The 20333-nt window shown below is 69.1% G+C and overlaps 1 protein-coding gene across 1 annotated transcript in view; it reads right to left on the bottom strand.

Annotated features, from left to right (window-relative positions):
- Positions 1-1694: 1694 nt before the first annotated feature.
- The window catches only part of LOC136788227 (adhesion G protein-coupled receptor L1-like), a gene marked incomplete at its 5' end in the record, with an annotated part of 43476 nt that continues 24837 nt past the window's right edge, over positions 1695-20333 (bottom strand). Inside the window, 22 exon segments of the mRNA XM_066986399.1 lie at positions 1695-1932; positions 2668-2689; positions 4534-4617; positions 4620-4661; positions 4736-4771; positions 4774-4831; positions 6751-6823; positions 6825-6877; positions 7560-7728; positions 8332-8423; positions 9302-9368; positions 11492-11712; positions 12776-12985; positions 14469-14639; positions 15372-15472; positions 15475-15576; positions 16794-16849; positions 16851-16914; positions 17010-17193; positions 17817-17855; positions 19244-19429; positions 20078-20181. Of these exon segments, the coding sequence (XP_066842500.1) occupies positions 1710-1932; positions 2668-2689; positions 4534-4617; positions 4620-4661; positions 4736-4771; positions 4774-4831; positions 6751-6823; positions 6825-6877; positions 7560-7728; positions 8332-8423; positions 9302-9368; positions 11492-11712; positions 12776-12985; positions 14469-14639; positions 15372-15472; positions 15475-15576; positions 16794-16849; positions 16851-16914; positions 17010-17193; positions 17817-17855; positions 19244-19429; positions 20078-20181 (2357 nt within the window).

Genomic DNA, 20333 nt, shown 5'->3' on the forward strand with positions numbered 1-20333 from the left:
GTGGCCGAGGGGGCCCCCCCTTTTTTTTTCCGGGGGGGGTGGGTGTCTCGGTTTGGGGGGGCTGCCCCCCCCCCCAAGCCCCCAGCTTGGTGCTGCCATGGACACGGGGCCCCCCCCGGATGGCTTTTGTGGGGGCGTCGCGTGTGGGGGGGTCGCCCCCCCCAAATGGCCCCCAGTTCTGCCGTGCCCCCCCCGCGGGATGTGGGGGCCCCCCAGAATGAGGAGGGGGGCCCAGATTTGGGGGGGGCAGTAAGGGTGCGCCCCCGGTCCAGTGTCCATGTTGGGGGGCACGAGGAGCCCCCGTGCGGGGGGGAGGCACGAGGAGCCCCCCCCCCACGGTGTCCGGTGCTGGGGGGGGGCACGAGGGGCCTCGTGGTGACACGGGGGGGGGCACGAGGGGCCCTCGTGCAAGGCCGGCTCCTCGTGCACCGCTCGGTCCGCGTGCAAGGCCGTGTCCACGTGCGAGGCCGGGCCCTCGTGCGAGGGGGGGAGAAGAAGGGGAGGGGGCAGCTGAGGGCGGTGGGGGCGCCGGGTCCTCGTGCAAGGCCGGGTCCTCGTGCAAGGCCAGGTCCTCGTGCAAGGCCAGGTCCTCGTGCAAGGCCGGGTCTCTGGCTGAGGCCGGGTCCCCGTGCGAGGCCGAGAGGCTGTGTGAGGTGAGGCCGGTGTGCGAGGCCGGGTGCTCGTGCGAGGCTGGATCCTCGTGCAAGGCCAGGTCCTCGTGCAAGGCTGGCTCCTCGTGCAAGGCTGGGTCTCTGGCTGAGGCCAGATCCTCGTGCAAGGCCGGCTCCTCGTGCGAGGCCGGATCCTCGCGTGAGGCCGAGTCCCGCTGTGAGGCCGGATCCTCGTGCAAGGCCGGATCCTCGTGCGAGGCCGGGTCCTCGTGCAAGGCCAGCTCCCGGTGCGAGGCCAGGCCCTTGTGCGAGGCCGGGTCCTCGTGCGAGGCCAGGTGTTGGTGCGAGGCCGGGTCCTCGTGCAAGGCTGGCCCCCGGTGCGAGGCCAGGCCCTTGTGCAAGGCCGGCTCCTCGTGCAAGGCCGGCTCCTCGTGCGAGGCCAGGTGTTGGTGCGAGGCCGGCTCCTCGTGCGAGGCCGGCCCCTGGTGCGAGGCCGCCCCTCGGCGCCGTTTCGAGGCCCGCCCCCCCTCCAGCCCCCCGGGCGTGCGAGGCCGAGCCCCCGTGCGAGGCCGCGTCCTCGTGCGAGGCCGGGTCCTCGTGCAAGGCCCGGTCCTCGTGCGAGGCCCGGTCCCCGTGCGAGGCCGAGCCCCCGGTGGGGGCGCTCAGAGGCTGGTGACCAGCTGCATCTGCCCGTCGGGCTCGGCCCCCCCTCGCCCCCCCCCCGAAAACCTCGGGGCTGTGCCGACGCCCGGGGGGCGCGGGGGCCCGGCCGGAGGGTCCCCCCCCCCCCCCGCCCCAAAATAAGGGGGCGGCCGGGGGGGCCCCTCGGGGCCGCCCGCTTCCCGGGGCAGCGGGGGGGTGCCGCCGGGGGGTGCCGGGGGGCTCGGGGGGGCCCAACCCCCCTGAGCCCTCGCCAGCTCCTGGTAGAGCAGTCCCAGCTCGGGGGCGCCGGGGGTGAGGGGGGGAGGCTCGGCGGCTGGGAGGGGGGGGGAGGAGCCGGGGGGGGCACCCCGGGGTGCTGGGGGGGGGCCGGCGGCCGCGGCCCCCCGGCGTGAGCGGCGGCGGCCCGCAGGTTGTTGTGCACCAGCTCCGAGATGATCAGCTTCTCCAGCGCCGCCGCGTCCGGGGGGGGCCCCGGCGGGGGTCGGGGGGCTGGGGGGCCGTGGGGTCCCCCCCGCAGCGGCCGGGCCCCCCCCCACGGTCGAGCCGTCCGGACCGGGGGGGGGCACGGGGGAGGCCCCCCCGCAGGCAGTAGCTGTTGTTGAAGTTGCCGTTGAGGGGCAGAGGCTCCGGGGGTCGCGGGGGCCGCCCGGGGGGGGCTCTGTTGGGGGGGGGGGCGGGGGGGTTAATTGAGGGGGGGTGAGGGGGGAAGGGGGGGGCAAGGGGGGGGGAAGGGGGGTAAGGGGAAGGGGGTGTAAAGGGGAAGGGGGTGGGGGGGGGTAGGGGGTACAAGGGGGGGCATGGGGGGGTCACGGGGGGCATGGGGGGCATGGGGGGGAGGTGGGGGGACGTGGGGGGGTCACAGGGGACGTGGGGGGAATGGGGGGGACACGGGGGGGACACGGGGGTCACAGGGGGCATGGGGGGCACGGGGGGGATATGGGGGGGTCACGGGACTCCGGGGGGCATGGGGGGAATTGGGGGACATGGGGGGGACATTGGGGGTCGTGGGGGTCACGGGGGGCATGGGGGGGCATGGGGGGGGACACGGGGGGCACACGGGGGGGTCACAGGGGGCATGGGGGGGCATGGGGGGGACACGGGGGGCACACGGGGGGGGGTCACAGGGGACATGGGGGGACACAGGGGGGCACCGCGGGGGACATGGGGGGGGGCATGGGGGGGCAAGGGGGGTCACAGGGGACATGGGGGAGGCATGGGGGGGTCACAGGGGGCATGGGGGGGACACGGGGGGTCACAGGGGGCATGGGGGGGCATGGGGGGGACACGGGGGGGGACACGGGGGGGCATGGGGGGGTCACAGGGGGCATGGGGGGGACACGGGGGGGTCACAGAGGACATGGGGGGACACGGGGGCACCGCGGGGGGCGGCCACTTACTGCTCTCGCGGAAGCTCCCTGCAGGTGGGGGGGGACACAAAAGCAGGGGTTAGGGGGCACCACGACCCCCCCCATGACCCCCCCCCACGACCCCCCCATCCCCACGACCCCCCCATGCCCCCCCAATCCCCGAGACCCCCCCCATGCCCCCCCCCCGCGGCCCCCCAGCCCCTACTAACACCCCCCAACCCCCCTCCCCCCAATCCCCGAGGTGGGGGGTGGGGGGGGGATTTGGGGCACCGCGACCCCCCCAGATCCCTGCGACCCCCCCGTGCCCCCCCCCCCCAACACCCCTTTGGGCCCCCCAGCCCCCCAAAACACCCCCCAGCCCCCCCAAGGCCCCCTCAGACCCCAAAACCGACCCCCCCCCCCCATAGCCCAGAGGTGTGGGGAGGATTTGGGGGCGGATTTTGGGGGGGGGGCGATCCCATAGCTATTTATGGGCATTTTAGGTGGGATTCGGGGGATTTGGGGGGATTTACGGGATTTTTTTTGGGGGGGGTATGGGATTTGAGCGGATTTGGGGGTTTTGGGGGGGGATGGGATTTGGGGGGTACGGGGGGGGTTTTTTGGGGGGGGGGATCCCATAGCTGTTTATGGGTATTTAAGGTGGGATTTGGGGGATTTGGGGGGATTTATGGGGTTTAAGGGGGGTACGGGGGGTACAGGAGGGTGTTGGGGGCTGCAGGGGTTTGGGGGGGGGGGTCGTTCCCATCCCTCTTTATGGGTTTTTAAGGAGAAATTTACAGGGATTTAGGGGATTTGAGGGGATTTATGGGGTTTGAGGGGGGTTATGGGGTTTGACAAGATTTATGGGGTTTGAGACGATTTAGGGGATTTGAGAGGATTTAGGGGATTTGAGGGGGTTTAGGGGATTTGAGGGGGTTTAGGGGATTTGAGGGGGTTTAGGGGATTTGAGAGAGTTATGGGATTTGAGTGGGTTATGGGATTTGACAAGATTTATGGGATTTGAGAGGATTTATGGGATTTGAGAGGATTCATGGGATTTGAGAGGATTTAGGGGATTTGAGAGGATTTAGGGGATTTGAGGGGGGTTATGGGGTTTGAGGGGGGCTATGGGGTTTAAGAGGATTTAGGGGATTTGAGAGGATTTAAGGGATTTGAGAGGATTTAGGGAATTTGAGAGGATTTAGAGGGTTTGAGGGGGTTATGGGGTTTGAGAAGGTTTATGGGATTTGAGGAGGATTTATGGGATTTGAGAGAATTTAGCGGATTTGAGAAGATTTATGGGATTTGAGAGGATTTAGGAGATTTGAGAGGGTTATGGGATTTAAGAGGATTTATGGGATTTGAGGGGGTTTAGGGGTTTGAGAGGATTTAGGGGATTTGAGAGGGTTATGGGATTTGAGGGAGTTTAGGTAATTTGAGGGGGTTTAGCGGATTTGAGAGGATTTAGGGGATTTGAGGGGGTTATGGGGCTTGAGAGGGTTATGGGGTTTGAGGGGGTTATGGGGTTTGAGAAGATTTATGGGATTTGAGACGATTTAGGAGATTTGAGAGGATTTACGGGATTTGAGGGGGTTTAGGGGATTTGAGGGGGTTAGGGGGTTTGAGCAGGGGGTTATGGGGTTTGAGCAGATTTATGGGATTTGAGAGGATTTACGGGATTTGAGGGGTTTTATGGGATTTGAGAGGATTTAGGGGATTTGAGAGGATTTAGGGGATTTTAGAAGATTTACAGGATTTGAGACGATTTACGGGATTGGAGGATTTACGGGATCTGCGCAGATTTACGGCATTTGAGGGGCTTACGAGCTTCGAGGGGGTCACGGGGGGTACCAAGGGGCGTCGGGCGGTCTGGGGGGTTCGGGGGGTCCCGGCGCCGCCCCCCCCCCACCTACCTGGGGAGCCGAAGGCGGGGGGCGAGGCGGGGGCGAAGCCGACGGCCTCGGCCAGGAGGGTGTTGTAGGGGCTGGAGCCCCCCGCGGCTGCAGCCCGGGGTTGGGCAGCAGGTGGTTGCCCACGGTGCCTGCGGCGGGGGCGTTCGTTATGGGGGGGGGGGTGGATTTTTTTATGGGGGGGGGGTCCCGGGGGGCGCCTCACCTCGGTTGAGGGTGGGGGTGCTGTTGAGGTCCCCCCCATGAAGCTGGACTCGGTCTGCTTGCGCACGGTGTCGTTCCACATCCGCCGGATCCGGCTCTTGGGGGGGGGGGGGGGGGGGGGGCAACGGCACCGCTGGGACCCCCCCCCAGACGCCCCCGCCCCAAAACCCCTCCCTATGAACCCCCTTCCTGATAACCCCCCCGTTGCCCCCCCAATACCCCCTCTCCCTGATGATCCCCCCATTAATTCCCCTCCCCAGTAACCCCCCGACCCCCCACCCCGATAACCCCCCCGTTACCCCCCCAATACCCCCTCTCCCCAATATTCCCCCCATTAATCCCCCTCCCCAGTAACCCACCCTGACCCCCCCACCCCAATAACCCCCCATTGACCCCCCCACCCCAATAACCCCCCCAGACCCCCCACCCCAATAACCCCCCTGTTATCCCCCCACCCCAATAACCCCCCGTTACCCCCCAATACCCCCTCTCCCCAATATTCCCCCCATTAATCCCCCTCCCCAACAACCCCCCAGACCCCCCCACCCCAATAACCCCCCCGTTATCCCCCCACCCCAATAACCCCCCATTACCCCCCAATACCCTCTCTCCCCAATATTCCCCCCATTACCCCCCCCCACTGACCCCCCCACCCCGATAACCCCCCATTACCCCCTCCCCGATAACCCCCATTAACCCCCCCCCCCAAAACCACCCCAATACCCCCATTACCCCCCAGCCCCCCTCATAACCCCCCAATACCCCATTACCCCCCCATTACCCCCCAATAACCCATCACCCCCCCAATAACCCCATTACCCCCCATTACCCCCCATTACCCCCCCAATAACCCATCACCCCCCAATACCCCCCCCATTACCCCCCATTACCCCCCCAATAACCCATCACCCCCCCAATAACCCCATTACCCCCCCCAATAACTCCCCCTCCCCCATTACCCCCCCAATAACCCCCCTCCCCAATAACCCCCTTTACCCCCCCCCCCATAACACCATTACCCCCCCATAACCCCCCCCCATAACCCCCCACCCCATAACCCCGCCCCTCGGGTTTCCCCCCCCCGCCCCCCAGGGGTGAGGACCCCAATTTGGGGGTGTCCTGGTGGGGGGTGTGGGGGGGGTCTTTGAGGTGGGGGGGGTCCCGGGGGTCTTTGAGGTGGGGGGTGTCCCGGGGGTGTCCCAGGAGGGGTTTTGAGGTGGGGGGGTCCCAGGGGCGTCCGGGGGGCTTTGAGTGGGGGGGGGGGTCCCAGGGGGTGTCCGGGGGGGGCTTTGAGGTGAGGGGGGTCCCGGGGTGTGTGGGGGGCTTTGAGTCAGGGGGTCCCAGGGGGTCTTTGAGGTGGGGGGATCCCAGGGAGGGGTCCCAGGAGGGGGGGTTTTGAGGCGGGGGGGTCCCAGGGGTGTGCGGGGGGTCCTGGAGGGGTGGGGGCTTTGAGGTGGGGGGGGAGCCCAGGGGGTGTCCTGGGGGGGCTTTGAGGTGGGGGGGCAGGTCCTGAGAGGGGTCTTGGGGGGTTTTTGAGGTGGGGGGGTCCCGGGGGGTGGGGGGGGCTTTGAGGTGTGGGGGGTCCCGGGGGGGGGGGGGCTGTTTGAGGTGGGGGTCCGGGGGTCCGGGGGGGTCTTTGAGGTGGGGGGGTCCCGGGGGGTCCGGGGGGGGTCCCGGAGGGGTGGGGGCTTTGAGGTGGGGGGGGGTCCCAGGGAGTGTCCTGGGGGGTCCCGGAGGGGTGGGGGCTTTGAGGTGGGGGGGGGGTCCTGTGGGTGGGTCCCGGGGGAGGGGTTTGAGGAGGGGGGGTCCGGGGGGCCCCGGGGGGGGTGTTTGAGGCGGGAGGGGGGTCCCGGGAGGGGTCCCGGGGGGCGGTATTTGAGGCGGGGGGTCCCGGGGGGGGTGTTTGAGGTGGGGGTCCCGGGGGGTACGGGGGGGTCTTTGAGGTGTGTGTGGGGGGGTCCTGGGGGGTCCCGGGGGGTGTTTGAGGCGGGGGGTCCGGGGGGGCCCCGGGGGTACCTGCGTGCCGCTGTAGTAGCGGCTGTTGGTGCGCATGGCCGAGGTCTTGAGGGCGCCCAGCGCGGTGCCGGGGGCTGCGCAGGCAGCAGGCCGCGTGCCGCACGCACTTGCTCAGCTCCCGGTGCACCTGGGGGGGGGCCGGGGGGGGCACCCGGTCAGATTCACCCCCCACCCCCCGTCTGTCACCCCCCCGTCACCGCCCAGAGACCCCAGTTTGCTCCCTGTGGTGCCCCCCCCCCCCCAAAAAAAAAAAAACATAACCCTGGGTGCCCCCCCCCAAACCCCATAACCATGGGTGCCCCCCCCCCCCAAAAAAAAACCAAAACCCATTTTTTGCCCCCCCCCCCGTTTTGTGCCCCCCCCCCCACCTTTTCCTGCAGGGCGCAGCGGAAGACGAAGACGAAGGCACCCCAAGTTGCCCCCCACTTTGTGACCCCATTTCATGACCCCCCCATTTTGTAACCCCCATTTTGTGACCCCCCCAGCTGTGCCCCCCCCCCCCATTTTGTGCCCCCCCCCCACCTTTTCCTGCAGGGCGCAGCGGAAGACGAAGATGAAGGCGCCCCAAGTTGCCCCCCACTTTGTGACCCCATTTCATGACCCCCATTTTGTAACCCCCATTTTGTGACCCCCCCCCCATTTTGTGCCCCCCCCATTTTGTGCCCCCCCCCCCCCCATTTTGTGCCCCCCTACCTTTTTCTGCAGGGCGCAGCGGAAGACGAAGACGCCCCAAGTTGCCCTCCCATTTTGTGGCCCCATTTTGTGCCCCCCCCATTTTGTGCCCCCCCCCCATTTTGTGCCCCCCCCACCTTTTTCTGCAGGGCGCAGTGGAAGACGAAGATGAAGGTGCCCTGCAGGGCGTTGCAGGCGGTGAAGAGCGAGGCGGTGAGCACGGACTCGCGCGTGACGAAGAGGAGGCCGAAGGCCCACGTCAGCCCCAGGAGCAGCAGCAGCGCGATGGCCCCCAGCGCCCACGACCTGCACGGGGGGGTGGGGGGCACAAAAATTTAAAAAAATTATAAAAAGATATAAAAAAATGGGCTGGGGGGTCAGGGAACGCCCCGCCTGTGACGACCCCGTAGAACGGGGGGGAAGGGGTTTGGGGTTCTGGGGGGTTTTGGGGTGCTGGGGAGGAGGGGGGGTCGGTGTGTGTGGGGGGGGGTTGCACAAAAATAAATTAATTATAAAAAATAAATAAATTTAAAAAAATGGGATGGGGGGGGTCAGGAATCCCCTGCATGTAATGACCCCGTAGTGCGGGGGGGAAGGGGTTTGGGGTTCGAGGGGGTTTTGGGGTGCTGGGGAGGAGGGGGGGGGTCGGTGCGTGTGTGGCGGGCTTGCACAAAAATAAATTAATTATAAAAAATAAATAAATTTAAAAAATGGAATGGGGGGGTCAGGGACCCCCCTCCCCATAAGGACCCCCTGGGGGGTGGGTTTGGGGTCCTGGGGGGGGTGGGGTTTGGGGTGCTGGGGAGGAGGAGGAGGGGAGTTGGGGTGTGTGTGTGCGGGGGGGGGTTGGGGTGTCTGTGGGGGTTGCAGGCCCCCCCCCCCGTTTTTTTTTGGGGGGGGGGGGCTCACTTGATGCTGTCCAGGCGGCTGGAGTCGGGCTTGATGGCGGCGGAGCTGCGCAGCATCTTGTGCAGCGTCACCAGCAGGAACACCAGCGTCACCTGCGGGCACGGCCTCAGCGCCACGCCGGGCACGGACCCCCCGCGCCCCCCCTTCAACACCCCCAGGACCACCCCCCGGACCCCCCTGGACCCCCTCAGGACCCTCTGGATTAACCCCCCCCCCCCCGAGACCATCCCAGCTACCCCGAGATCCCCTGGGACCCCCCCCAAGACCATCCCAGCCCCTCCAGGACCCCCCCCAGAGCCCTGGATCCCCCTGACACCTCCAGACCCCCCAGGACCCCCAGGACCCCCCTCCATGTCCTCCCCGGAGTCCCCTGACTCCCCAGGATCCACCCCGGACCCCCCCAGGACCCCCCTCCATGTCCCCCCCAGAGCCCCCTGACGCCCCAGGACCCCCCCAGCCCCCCATTACCCCCCATGATCCCCCCAGGACCCCCCTCTGTGACCCCCAGGACCCCCCAGCCCCCCATTACCCCCCATGATCCCCCCACGACCCCCATCCGTGACCCCCCCAGAGCCCCCAGGAGCCCCCAGGACCCCCCCAGGACCCCCTGACCCCCCCGGACCCCTCCGGACCCCCTGACCCCCCATGATCCCCCCAGGACCCCCCAGACCCCCCTTTATGACCCCCCAGGACCCCCTGACCCCCCATTACCCCCCATGATCCCCCCACGACCCCCTCCGTGACCCCCCCAGAGCCCCCAGGAGCCCCCAGGACCCCCCCCAGGACCCCCTGACCCCCCGGACCCCTCTGGACCCCCTGAACCCCCATGATGCCCCCAGGACCCCCAGGACCCCCCTCTATGACCCCCCAGGACCCCCTGACCCCCCGATCCCCCCAGGACCCTCCTCCGTGACCCCCCCAGACCCCCCCGGCCCCTCCCGGCCCCCCGGCCCCCCCGGCCCCCCCTCACCAGGATGACGAAGGCCACGGGCCCGATGAAGCTCCAGATGAAGTAGTTGTCCACCCGCAGCCAGCACCTGGGGGCGGGGCACGGCGGGGCCACGCCCCCGTCACGGGAAGCCCCGCCCACAACCGAGCGCCAGGCCACGCCCACAAGACCCCGCCCCGGGACCCCAGGCCACGCCCCCTTGGCCCCCACAGGCCACGCCCCCTGCAGTGTAGCGGGCACGCCCCTTGGCAGCAGGGAGGGCACGCCCACAAGCCCCGCCCCCATGCCCCAAGCCACGCCCCTAGTCCCAAGCCACGCCCCCATCTCCAGCCCCTCCCCAAGCCCCAAGCCCCGCCCCTCCCAAGCCCCGCCCCCTCTCCAACCCCAAGCCCCGCCCCCTCCACGCCCCGCCCCCTCCCAAGCCCCACCCCATACCCCAAGCCCCGCCCCCTCCCAAGCCCCGCCCCATGCCCCAAGCCACGCCCCTCCCAAGCCACGCCCCCTCTCCAAGCCCCTCCCCAAGCTCCAAGCCCCATGCCCCAAGCCCCGCCCATCCCAAGCCCCGCCCCTCTCCAACCCCAAGCCCCGCCCCCTCCACGCCCCGCCCACCTCCCAAGCCCCACCCCATGCCCCAAGCCCCGCCCCTCCCAAGCCCCACCCCCTCTCCAGCCCCTCCCCAAGCTCCAAGCCCCTCCCAAGCCCCGCCCCATGCTCCGAGCCCTGCCCCTCCCAAGCCCCGCCCCCTCTCCAACCCCACGCCCCGCCCCCTCCCAAGCCCCGCCCCATGCCCCAAGCCCCGCCCCCTCCCAAGCCCCGCCCCCTCTCCAGCCCCTCCCCAAGCCCCAAGCCCCTCCTCCTCCACGCCCCGCCCCCTCCACACCCTGCCCCATTCCTCAAGCCCCGCCCCCTCCCAAGCCCCGCCCCATGCCCCGAGCCCCGCCCCTCCCAAGCCCCGCCCCCTCCACGCCCCGCCCCCTCCCAAGCCCCACCCCCCTCTCCAGCCCCTCCCCAAGCTCCAAGCCCCTCCCCAAGCCCCAAGCCCCTCCTCCTCCACGCCCCGCCCCATTCCTCAAGCCCCGCCCCCCTCCCAAGCCCCGCCCCATGTTCCGAGCCCCGCCCCTCCCAAGCCCCTCCCCTCCACGCCCCGCCCCCCTCCACGCCCCGCCCCATGCCCCGAGCCCCGCCCCCTCCGTGCCCCGCCCCCAAGTCCCAAGCCCCGCCCCCTCCACACCCCGCCCCCCTCCCAAGCCCCGCCCCATGCCCCAAGCCCCGCCCCTCCCAAGCCCCGCCCTCTCTCCAACCCCAAGCCCCGCCCCCGCCAAGCCCCACCCCCCTCCAAGCCGCGCCCCTCCCAAGCCCCACCCCATGCTCCGAGCCCTGCCCCTCCCAAGCCCCGCCCCCTCTCCAACCCCACGCCCCTCCCCCTCCCAAGCCCCGCCCCAAGCCCCGCCCCTCCCAAGCCCCGCCCCCTCCCAAGCCCCACCCCCTCTCCAGCCCCCCAAGCTCCAAGCCCCTCCCCAAGCCCCAAGCCCCTCCCCAAGCCCCAAGCCCCTCCTCCTCCACGCCCCGCCCCATTCCTCAAGCCCCGCCCCCTCCCAAGCCCCGCCCCATGTTCCGAGCCCCGCCCCTCCTAAGCCCCGCCCCCTCTAAAGCCCCGCCCCAAGCCCCAAGCCCCTCCCCCTCCACGCCCCGCCTCCTCCACACCCTGCCCCCTTCCAAGCCCCGCCCCATGCTCCGAGCCCCGCCCCTCCCAAGCCCCGCCCCCTCTCCAACCCCAAGCCACGCCCCCCGAGCCACGCCCCATGCCCCGAGCCCCGCCCCTCCCAAGCCCCGCCCCCTCTCCAACCCCAAGTCCCGCCCCCCACCACGCCCCGCCCCCTCCCAAGCCCCGCCCCATGCTCCGAGCCCTGCCCCTCCCAAGCCCCGCCCCCTCTCCAAACCCAAGCCCCGCCCCCTCCCAAGCCCCGCCCCATGCCCCACCCCTCCCAAGCCCCGCCCCCCCTCCAGCCCCTCCCCAAGCCCCAAGCCCCTCCTCCTCCACGCCCCGCCCCATTCCTCAAGCCCCACCCCTCCCAAGCCCCGCCCCATGTTCCGAGCCCCGCCACTCCTAAGCCCCGCCCCCTCTAAAGCCCCGCCCCAAGCCCCAAGCCCCTCCCCTCCACGCCCCGCCCCCTCCACGCCCCGCCCCCCTCCCCGGCCCCGCCCACTCACGCCTGGTCGGTGCCGTAGCTGCGGTGGTCGACGGCGGCGGCGACGGCGACGACGAGGGCGGGGAAGCAGTAGCCGGCGGCGTAGTAGTAGCGGCGCCGCGCGGCGTCGCCCTCGAAGGCCTCGAGCAGCAGCAGGTAGAGGTGCACCCCCTCCAGGCACAGCCACGAGAACGACGCCAGGAAGAAGTAGTGCAGCAGCCCCGCGAAGATCGGGCACGCCACCTGTGCGGGGGGGGGGGGGGGTCAGGGGGGCGTCGGGGGGGGGGCTGGGGGTCACTGGGGGGCTGGGGGGTGTGGGGAGGGGTCCCTGGGGGAGTTTGGGGGTGCCTAGGGGGGCTGGGGGGTGTGGGGGCTCCTGGGGGCTGGGGAGGGGTCCCTGGGGGGGTCTGGGGGTCATTGGGGGGCTGGGGGATTGGGGAGGAGTCCCTGGGGGGGTCTGGGGTCCTTGGGGGCTCCTGGGGGTGTGGGGAGGGGTCCCTGGGGGAGTCTGGGGGTCCATTGGGGGGCTGGGGGGTGTGGGGAGGGGTCCCTGGGGGAGTCTGGGGTCCTTGGGGGGGCTGGGGGGTGTGGGGAGAGGTCCCTGGGGGAGTCTGGGGGTCCCTGGGGGGGCTGGGGGTGTGGGGGCTCCTGGGGGGGCTGGGGAGGGGTCCCTGGGGGTCTGGGGGTCCTTGGGGGGCTGGGGGAGTGGGAAGGGGTCCCTGGGGGGGGTCTGCGGGGTGTGGGGAGTGGTGGTCCCTGGGTGTCATCGGGGTGTCCCAAGTGTCGTCGGGAGTCCCAAAGGTGTCACTGAGGGGACCCACGGGTGACACTGGAGTACCCCAGGCGTCACTGGGGGGTCCTGGGGTGTCACTGGGGGGTCCCAAGTGTCGCCAGGGGTCCCAAAGGTGTCATCGGGGGTCCCTGGTGTCCCCAGGGGATCCCACGGGTGACACTGGGATATCCCAGGTGTCACTGGGGGGTCCTGGGGTGTCATTGGGGGGTCCCAAATGTCGTCGGGGGTCCCAAGGGAGTCACTGGGGGTCCCCGGTGTCCCCAGGGGGTCCCACGGGTGACACTGGAGTATCCCAGGCGTCACTGGGGGGTCCTGGGGTGTCATTGGGGGGGTCCCAAGTGTCATCGGGGGATCCCTGGTGTCCCTGGGGTGTCCCACGGGTGCCACTGGGATATCCCAGCTGCCATTTGGGGGTCCCAAGTGTCATCGGGGAGGGTCCCCGGTGTCATTTGGGGGGGGGAGGTCCCAGGGGTGCCACGGCGGGCCGGGGGGGGGTGCTGGGGGGGTCCCGACCTGGTACTGGGTCTTGTCGATGCCGACGAGGAAGACGAGCTCGGCGAGGAAGAGGCTGATGCAGAGGTTCTTGTGGATGGTGGTGCGGTCGGAGGGCAGCCCCCGCAGGCAGCAGAAGGCCGAGATGCAGACCCCCAGGCACACCAGGGCCACCACGATGCCCACCCACGAGATCACCGACAGCAGCACCTCGTTCAGCCGCCCGGGGTACTGCGGGGGGCGCCGTGCTGAGACCCCCAGCCTCGGGGCGGCCCCCTTTACTCGATATCCCCCCCAGCTCGGGGCATCCCCGTTTTTACCCCGTTTTTCCCCCCCGCCTCCCAACATCCCCGTTTTTCCCCTTTTCCCCACCCCCTCCCTTCCGGCATCCCAATTTTTCCCCCGTTTTCCCCCCGTTTCCCCGTTTTTCCCCTTTTATTCCCCATTTCCCCGTTTCCCCCATTCCCCCCGTTTTTCCCAATTCCCCATTCCCCGTTTTTCCCCCCCATTTCCCCCATTCCCCCCATTTTTCCCCCATTCCCCTATTTTTCCCCCCATTTCCCCATTACCCCCATTTCCCCATTTCCCCCCATTTCCCCCATTTCCCCCCGTTTTTCCCCCAATTCCCCATTCCCCCATTTCCCCCCATTCCCCCCATTTCCCCGTTTTTCCCCCATTCCCCCCATTTTTCCCCCATTTCCCCCATTCTCCCCATTTTTCCCCCATTTTTCCCCCATTTCCCCCATTTCCCCCGTTTTTCCCCCATTTCCCCCATTCCCATTTCCCCCATTCCCCCCATCCCCCCATTTCCCCCATTCCCCCATTCCCCCCCATTTCCCCCCGTTTTTCCCTCATTCCCCCCATTCCCCCATTTCTCCCCATATCCCCCATTCCCTCCCATTCCCCCATTCCCCCCATTTTTCCCCCATTCCCCCATCCCCCCATTTCCCCCATTCCCCCCATTTCCCCATTTTCCCCCCATTTTTCCCCCATTCCCCCCAATTCCCCATTCCCCCCATTTCCCCCCATTCCCCCATTTTTCCCCCCATCCCCCTTCCCCCCCATTTTTCCCCCATTCCCCTATTCCCCCCACTCCCCCATTCCCCCCAATTCCCCCTATCCCCCCATTTCCCCCCATTCCCCCATTCCCCCCTTTCCCCATTTTCCCCCATTTCCTCAATTCCCCATTCCCCCCATTTCCCCCCATTCCCCCATTTCCCCCATTTTTCCCCCACTCCCACCATCCCCCCATTTCCCCCAATTCCCCGTTCCCCCCATTTCCCCATTTTTCCCCCATTTTTCCCCCATTTCCCCCATTCCCCCCATTTCCCCCATTTTCCCCCCATTTCCCCATTTCCCATTTTTCCCCCTTCCCCCATTTCCCCCCATTCCCCCCACTCCCCATTTCCCCCCATTTCCCCCCATTTCCCCCCCATTTCCCCCCATTCCCCCATTTCCCCCATTTTTCCCCCGTTCCCCCCATTTCCCCATTTCCCCCATTTCCCCCCATCCCCCTATTCCCCCCCATTTCCCCCCACCCCCCAATTCCCCCATTGCCCCCCGTTCCCCCCCGTTCCCCCCCATTTCCCCATTTCCCCCCTATTCCCCCCAATTCCCCCATTCCCCCCATCCCCCCATTTCCCCCCATTCCCCCCCACCCCCCCATTCCCCCCTTGCCCCCCGTCCCCCCCGTGCCCCCCGCGCCCCTCCTCACGCCGTCGCGGCGGGCCATGAGCACGGCGAAGTTGGTGAGGTGGCTGCAGGCGCAGGCCGTGTGCGTGGCGTTGGTGGCCAGCAGGCGACAGCCCTGGGTGGCCCAGTGGCCCGCCATGGAGCGCTCCGAGTAGTTCCAGAACGAGCAGTTGGCGTTGAAGTGGTTCTTCGCCTGGGGGGGGGCGGGGGGGTCGGGGGGTCCCAATGGGGGCTTGGGGGGGTCCTGAGGTCAGCGGGGGTCCCAAAGGGGAGCTGGGGGGGGCCAGGGGTCCCAAAGGGGGCTTGGGGGGTCAGGGGGTCCCAAACGGGGGCTTGGGGGGTCCTGAGGTCAGGGGGTTCCCAAAGGGGAGCTGGGGGGACCCAGAGGTTGGGGGGTCCCAAAGCGGGGCTTCGGGGGGGTGTCCCGAGGGGTCTCAGGGACAGGATGGGGGTTCGGGGGGTCCCAGGAATGGGGTGGGGGTGCTGGGGGGCTCCCAGGGGCCAGGTGGGTGTCCCGCAAGGGCTCCCAGGGCCTGAGTGGGGGTCCCAGGGACAGGATGGGGGTCCCGAGTGTCCCAGGGACTGGGTGGGGGTCCCGGGGGGTCCCAGGGGTCGGGTGGGGGTCCCGAGGGGCTCCCAGGGACAGGGTGGGGGTCCCGGGGGGCTCCCAGGGACTGGGTGGGGGTCCCAGGGGGTCCCAGGGGCCGGGTGGGGGTCCTGGGGGAGCTCCCAGGGGCCGGGTGGGGGTCCCGGGGGGTGCCAGGGGCCGGGTGGGGGTCCCAGGGGGGTCCGAGGAACAGGATGGGGGTGGGTGGGGGTCCTGGGGGGCTCCCAGGGGCTGCGTGGGGGTCCCGGAGAGCTCCCAGGGGCCGGGCGGGGGTCCCGGAGGGGTGCCAGGGGCCGGGCGGGGGTCCCGGGGGGTCACCTCGAGGTGGGGCAGGGTGAAGACGACGGGGTCCATGAGGAAGACCCTGCTGGACTCCTTGTTGATGGAGGCGGCGATGACCTGGGAGTTGACGACCAGGGGGGGGCGCGGGCCCCCGCCTCGCCCCCCAGGCGCACGGTGGCGTTCTCGGTGGACAGGAAGAGCCCCAGGTTGTTGTAGAGGATGAAGACCACCTTCACCACCCCTGCGGGCAGCCGCCCGTCAGCCCCACGGCACCCCAAATCCCCTCCCTCCCACCCCCCCAGCTCGCTGATCCTCCTGAGACCCCCCCAGACCCCCTCGGTGCCCCCAAAATCCCCCCAAATGTCCCCGGGATGGCTGCAGGTGCTGCCGGGAACGCTGAGTTCTCCCCAAGTCATGTCCCCCCTACCCAAATATTCCCCATCTCCCCTGGGACCGCCCCGATCCCCCGAAATGTCCCCTGACACCCCGAGACCCCGCCTCAGGACCCCCACCCCCCCCAGCACGCCCTAACCCCCCCCTCAGGACCCCCAAATGTCTCTTCAGGGCCCCCAACACCCCCACTCAGGACCCCCAAGGCCCCCTCAGAACCCCCAAGACCCCGCAGGACCCCCCTCAGGACCCACAAAAGCCCTCTTAGGACCCCCAAGACCTCCTCAGGACCCCCAAGACCCCCTCAGGACCCCTAAGACCCCCAGGACCTCCCTTCAGGACCCACAAAAGCCCTCTTAGGACCATCTTGACTCTCCCCCAGGACCCCCAAGACCCCTCAGGACCCCCAAAGTCCCTTCACGACCCCCAAGACCCCCTCAGGACCCCCAAAACTCCCCAGGACCCCCCTCAGGACCCCCAGAAGCCCTCTTAGGACCCTCAAAACCCCCTCAGGACCCCCATCAGAACTCCCAAAAGCTCTCTTAGGACCCCCAAGACCCCTCAGGACCCCCAAGACCCCCCAGGACCTCCCTTCAGGACCCTCAAAAGTCTTCTTAGTACCCTCTTGACTCTCCCCCAGCACCCCCAAGACCCCTCAGGGCCCCCAAAAGGCCTCTTAGGACCCTCTTGACTCTCCCCCAGGACCCCCAAGACCTCCTCAGGACCCCCAAGACCCCCAGGACCCCCCTCAGGACCCCCAAAAGCCCTCTTAGGACCCTCTTGACTCTCCCTCAGGACCCCCAAGACCCCTCAGGACCCCAAGACCCCCAGGACCCCCCCCCTCAGGACCCCCAAAAGCCCTCTTAGGACCCTCTTGACTCTCCCTCAGGACCCCCAAGACCCCTCAGGACCCCCAAGACCCCCCAGGACCCTCCCCTCAGGACCCCCAAAAGCCCTCTTAGGACCCTCTTGACTCTCCCTCAGGACCCCCAAGACCCCTCAGGACCCCCAAAAGCCCTCTTAGGACCCCCAAGACCCCCTGCGAGACCCCCAGGACCCCTCCCTCACCGTTCCGGCTGTTCTGTTTGAGCGTGTTGGCCGAGAGCTGGATGAAGCTCTCCCCCCAGCTCCTGGGGGAACACCAGCTCCTGCACCTGCCCCTCCGTGCTCAGCACCGTCACCTCCAGCACTGCGGGGAGCAAACACGGGGGTTTCCTGAGCGGAGCGCCCCCCAGCAGCCAGGCGTGCTGGGGAGGGGTCCGCGGCGCCCCCCCGGGGGCTCACCCAGGTTCTGTCGGGCGGCGAGGAAGCGCGCGGGCTCCTTGACGTTGTCGGCCAGGAGGAAGGCGCCCTCCTCCAGCACGTCCAGCAGCATGGTGGCCGTGTGCGCCTGCTCCGAGCCGTTCATGTCCCGCCACGACTCCAGCGCCTCGGGCCGCAGCAGGTTGTCCACCGCCTCCACCACCGCCTGCGGGAGGGGCCGCGACCGCGTCGGGACGGGTCCCGCCCGCCCGAGCCGTGCCCCGCCCACTGGGACAAGCCCCGCCCACCCGAGCCATGCCCCGCCCACTGGGACAAGCCCCGCCCACCAGAGCCATGCCCCGCCCACTGGGACAAGCCCCTGCCAATCCCCTCCATCCTCAAGGGAAGGCTCGGCCTGCAGGCCCCGCCCACTTTCCCAAGCCCCGCCCACTCCCACAAACCCCGCCCCCTTCTCCAAGCCACGCCCACTTTCCCCGCCCCGCCCGTGTCGAAGCCACACCCGCTCTCCCCAGGCCACGCCCGGTTTCCACGCCCACCTTCCCAAGCTCCGCCCACTTGAACGGCCCCGCCCCTTCCCCAAGCCCCGCCCACTTCCCCAAGCCCCGCCCACCCCCACAAGCCCCGCCCACTTCCACAACCCCACCCACTTCCCCCAAGCCCCGCCCACACTCCGTAGCCCCGCCCACCCCTCCCAAGCCCCGCCCCATCCATGCTAAGCCCCACCCACCACCTGGACACGCCCCCCAAAGACCACGCCCCCTGCACCTAGGCCCCGCCCATCTTGTCTAGGCCCCGCCCACCACGCCAAGCCCCGCCCCCGGCGCTCACCTTGATGTAATCCTTACAGGTGCGCTCCCGCTTGTGCATCTGGGGGGACAGGGGGGGGGGGGGGGGGGGGGGGGGGGGGGGCGGGGCGACCCAGCAGTTGGGCGGGAGGACCCCAAAATGGGGGCAGGGGGACCCCAAAACGGGGGCGGGAGGACCCCAAAATGGGGGCAGGGGGACCCCAAAATGGGGGCGGGAGGACCCGTGCATTTGGGGCAGAAAGACCCCAATAAGGGGGCGGGAGGACCCGAATATCAGGGTCAGCAGGACCCTGGGTTATGGGGCAGGGGGACCCCAATCTATGGGGCGGGAGGACCCCGATCTATGGGGCAGGAGAACCCCGGGTTACAGGGGAGAACCCCAGGTTGTGGGGCAGGGGCACCCCGATCTATGGGGCAGGGACACCCTGATCTGTGGGCAGGAGCACCCCGATCTGTGGGGCAGAAGAACCCCCATCCATGGGGCAGGAGCTCCCGGGTCTATGGGGCAGGAGCACCCCGATCTGTAGGGCACAGGGTCACCCCGATCTGTGGGGCAGGAGAACCCCAGGTCACAGGGTAGGAGCACCCCAATCTATGGGACAGGAGCCCCCCGATCTAGGGCACAGGGTCACCCCAATCTGTGGGGCAGGGTCACCCCAATCTAGGGGACAGGAGCACCCCGATCTGTGGGGCAGGGTCACCCCAATCTAGGGGACAGGAGCACCCTGATCTGTGGGGCAGGGGCACCCTGATCTGTGGGGCAGGGGCACCCCAATCTATGGGGCAGGGGTCACCCCCTGATCTAGGGGACAGCATCACCCCAATCTGTGGGGCAGGAGCCCCCCAATCTAGGGGACAGGAGCACTCCATTCTGTGGGGCAGGGTCACCCCGATCTATTGGACAGGGTCACCCTGATCTAGGGGACAGGAGAACCCCAATCTATGGGACAGGAGAACCCCAGGTTGTGGGGCAGGGGCACCCCGATCTATGGGACAGGAGCACCCTGATCTGTGGGGCAGGAGAACCCCAGGCCACGGGGCAGGAGCACCCCAATCTATGGGGCAGGGTCACCCTGATCTAGGGGTCAGGAGCACCCCGATCTGTGGGGCAGGGGCACCCCGATCTATGGGGCAGGGGCACCCTGGTCTGTGGGGCAGGAGAACCCTGATCTAGGGGACAGGGTCACTCCGATCTGTGGGGCAGGAGGACCCCAATCTATGGGACAGGAGAACCCCAGGTCTGTGGGGCAGGAGCACCCCAATCTATGGGACAGGAGCCCCCCAATCTATGGGGCAGGGTCACCCCCGATCTAGGGGACAGGAGCACCCCCAATCTATGGGGCAGGAGCCCCCCGATCTAGGGCACAGCGTCACCCCGATCTATGGGGCAGCGTCACCCCGGTCTGCGGGGCAGGGGCGCCCCGCGACGCGGCGCCCTCGCCCCCGCACCTTGTTGTAGTTCTTGCCGGCGGACTCGCGCTCCAGGGGCCGCAGCGCCTGCAGCTGCGCGTCCAGGATGTCGAGGAGCTGCTCCAGCAGCCGCACGGCCGAGCTCACGTCCCCCGCGTAGACGGGGCCCCGCGTGTGCCGCGCCAGCTCGCTGGCGATGTTCGCCGCGTTCTCCCCGCTCTTGATCTGGGGCGGGAGGGGGGGGGGCGAGGGTCACCCCCGCTCTCCATCCCTCCCCCAGGGGGAAGGCTTGGGGTGGCCCCCGGAAGGATGGGGAGAAACCCCCCGGCCTGCGGTGGTCCCCAAGGGGGATTTTGGGGGTGCCCCGAAGATGGGGGGCTCTGTCAGAGCGGGAATGTAGGGGGTCAGGTCTTGGGGTGGGCGTCCCAGGGGTGGTGAGGGTCGTGGGGGTCCCTGGGTGAGGGTCCCAGAGTGGTGAGGGTCATGGGGATCCTGGGGGAGGTGTCTTGGGGGTCCCTGGGTGGGGGTCCCAGGGTGGTGAGGGTCTTGGGGATCCTGGGGGAGGGTCCCAGGGTGGTGAGGGTCTTAGGGATCCGGGGGGGGTCATGGGGGTCCCTGGGTGAGGGTCCCAGAGTGGTGAGGGTCTTGGGGGTCCCCTGGGTGATGAGTCTTGGGGGTCCCTGGGTGGGGGTCCCAGAGTGGTGAGGGTTTTGGGGGTCCCTGGGTGATGGTCTTGGGGGTCCCTGGGTGGGGGTCCCAGGGTGGTGAGGGTCTTGGGGGTCCCTGGGTGGGGGTCCCAGGGTGGTGAGGGTCTTGGGGGTCGCTGGGTGAGGGTCTTGGGGGTCCCTGGGTAGGGCTCCCGGGGGGCCGCACCTTCTGCGCCACTTGGTTGACCCAGGGGCTGGTGCAGTTGCTGAGGTCGGGCCCCCGCGGGTTCCACACGCCCAGGCCCAGCAGGCACTGGAAGGAGGCGATGCCTGGGGGGGCACCGGGGGGGCACCGGGGGGGGGGCTCGTCACACACAGCCCCCACCCCACGGTGCCCTGGAGCCCCCATGTTACACCCCCCGATCCCATACCTCATCCCCAGCCCACAGAGCCCCTATGCCCCATACCCCCCAAATCCCCAA

The sequence above is a fragment of the Anser cygnoides genome, chromosome 34 (genome assembly GCF_040182565.1).
Source record: "Anser cygnoides isolate HZ-2024a breed goose chromosome 34, Taihu_goose_T2T_genome, whole genome shotgun sequence".
NCBI lineage: Eukaryota > Metazoa > Chordata > Aves > Anseriformes > Anatidae > Anser > Anser cygnoides.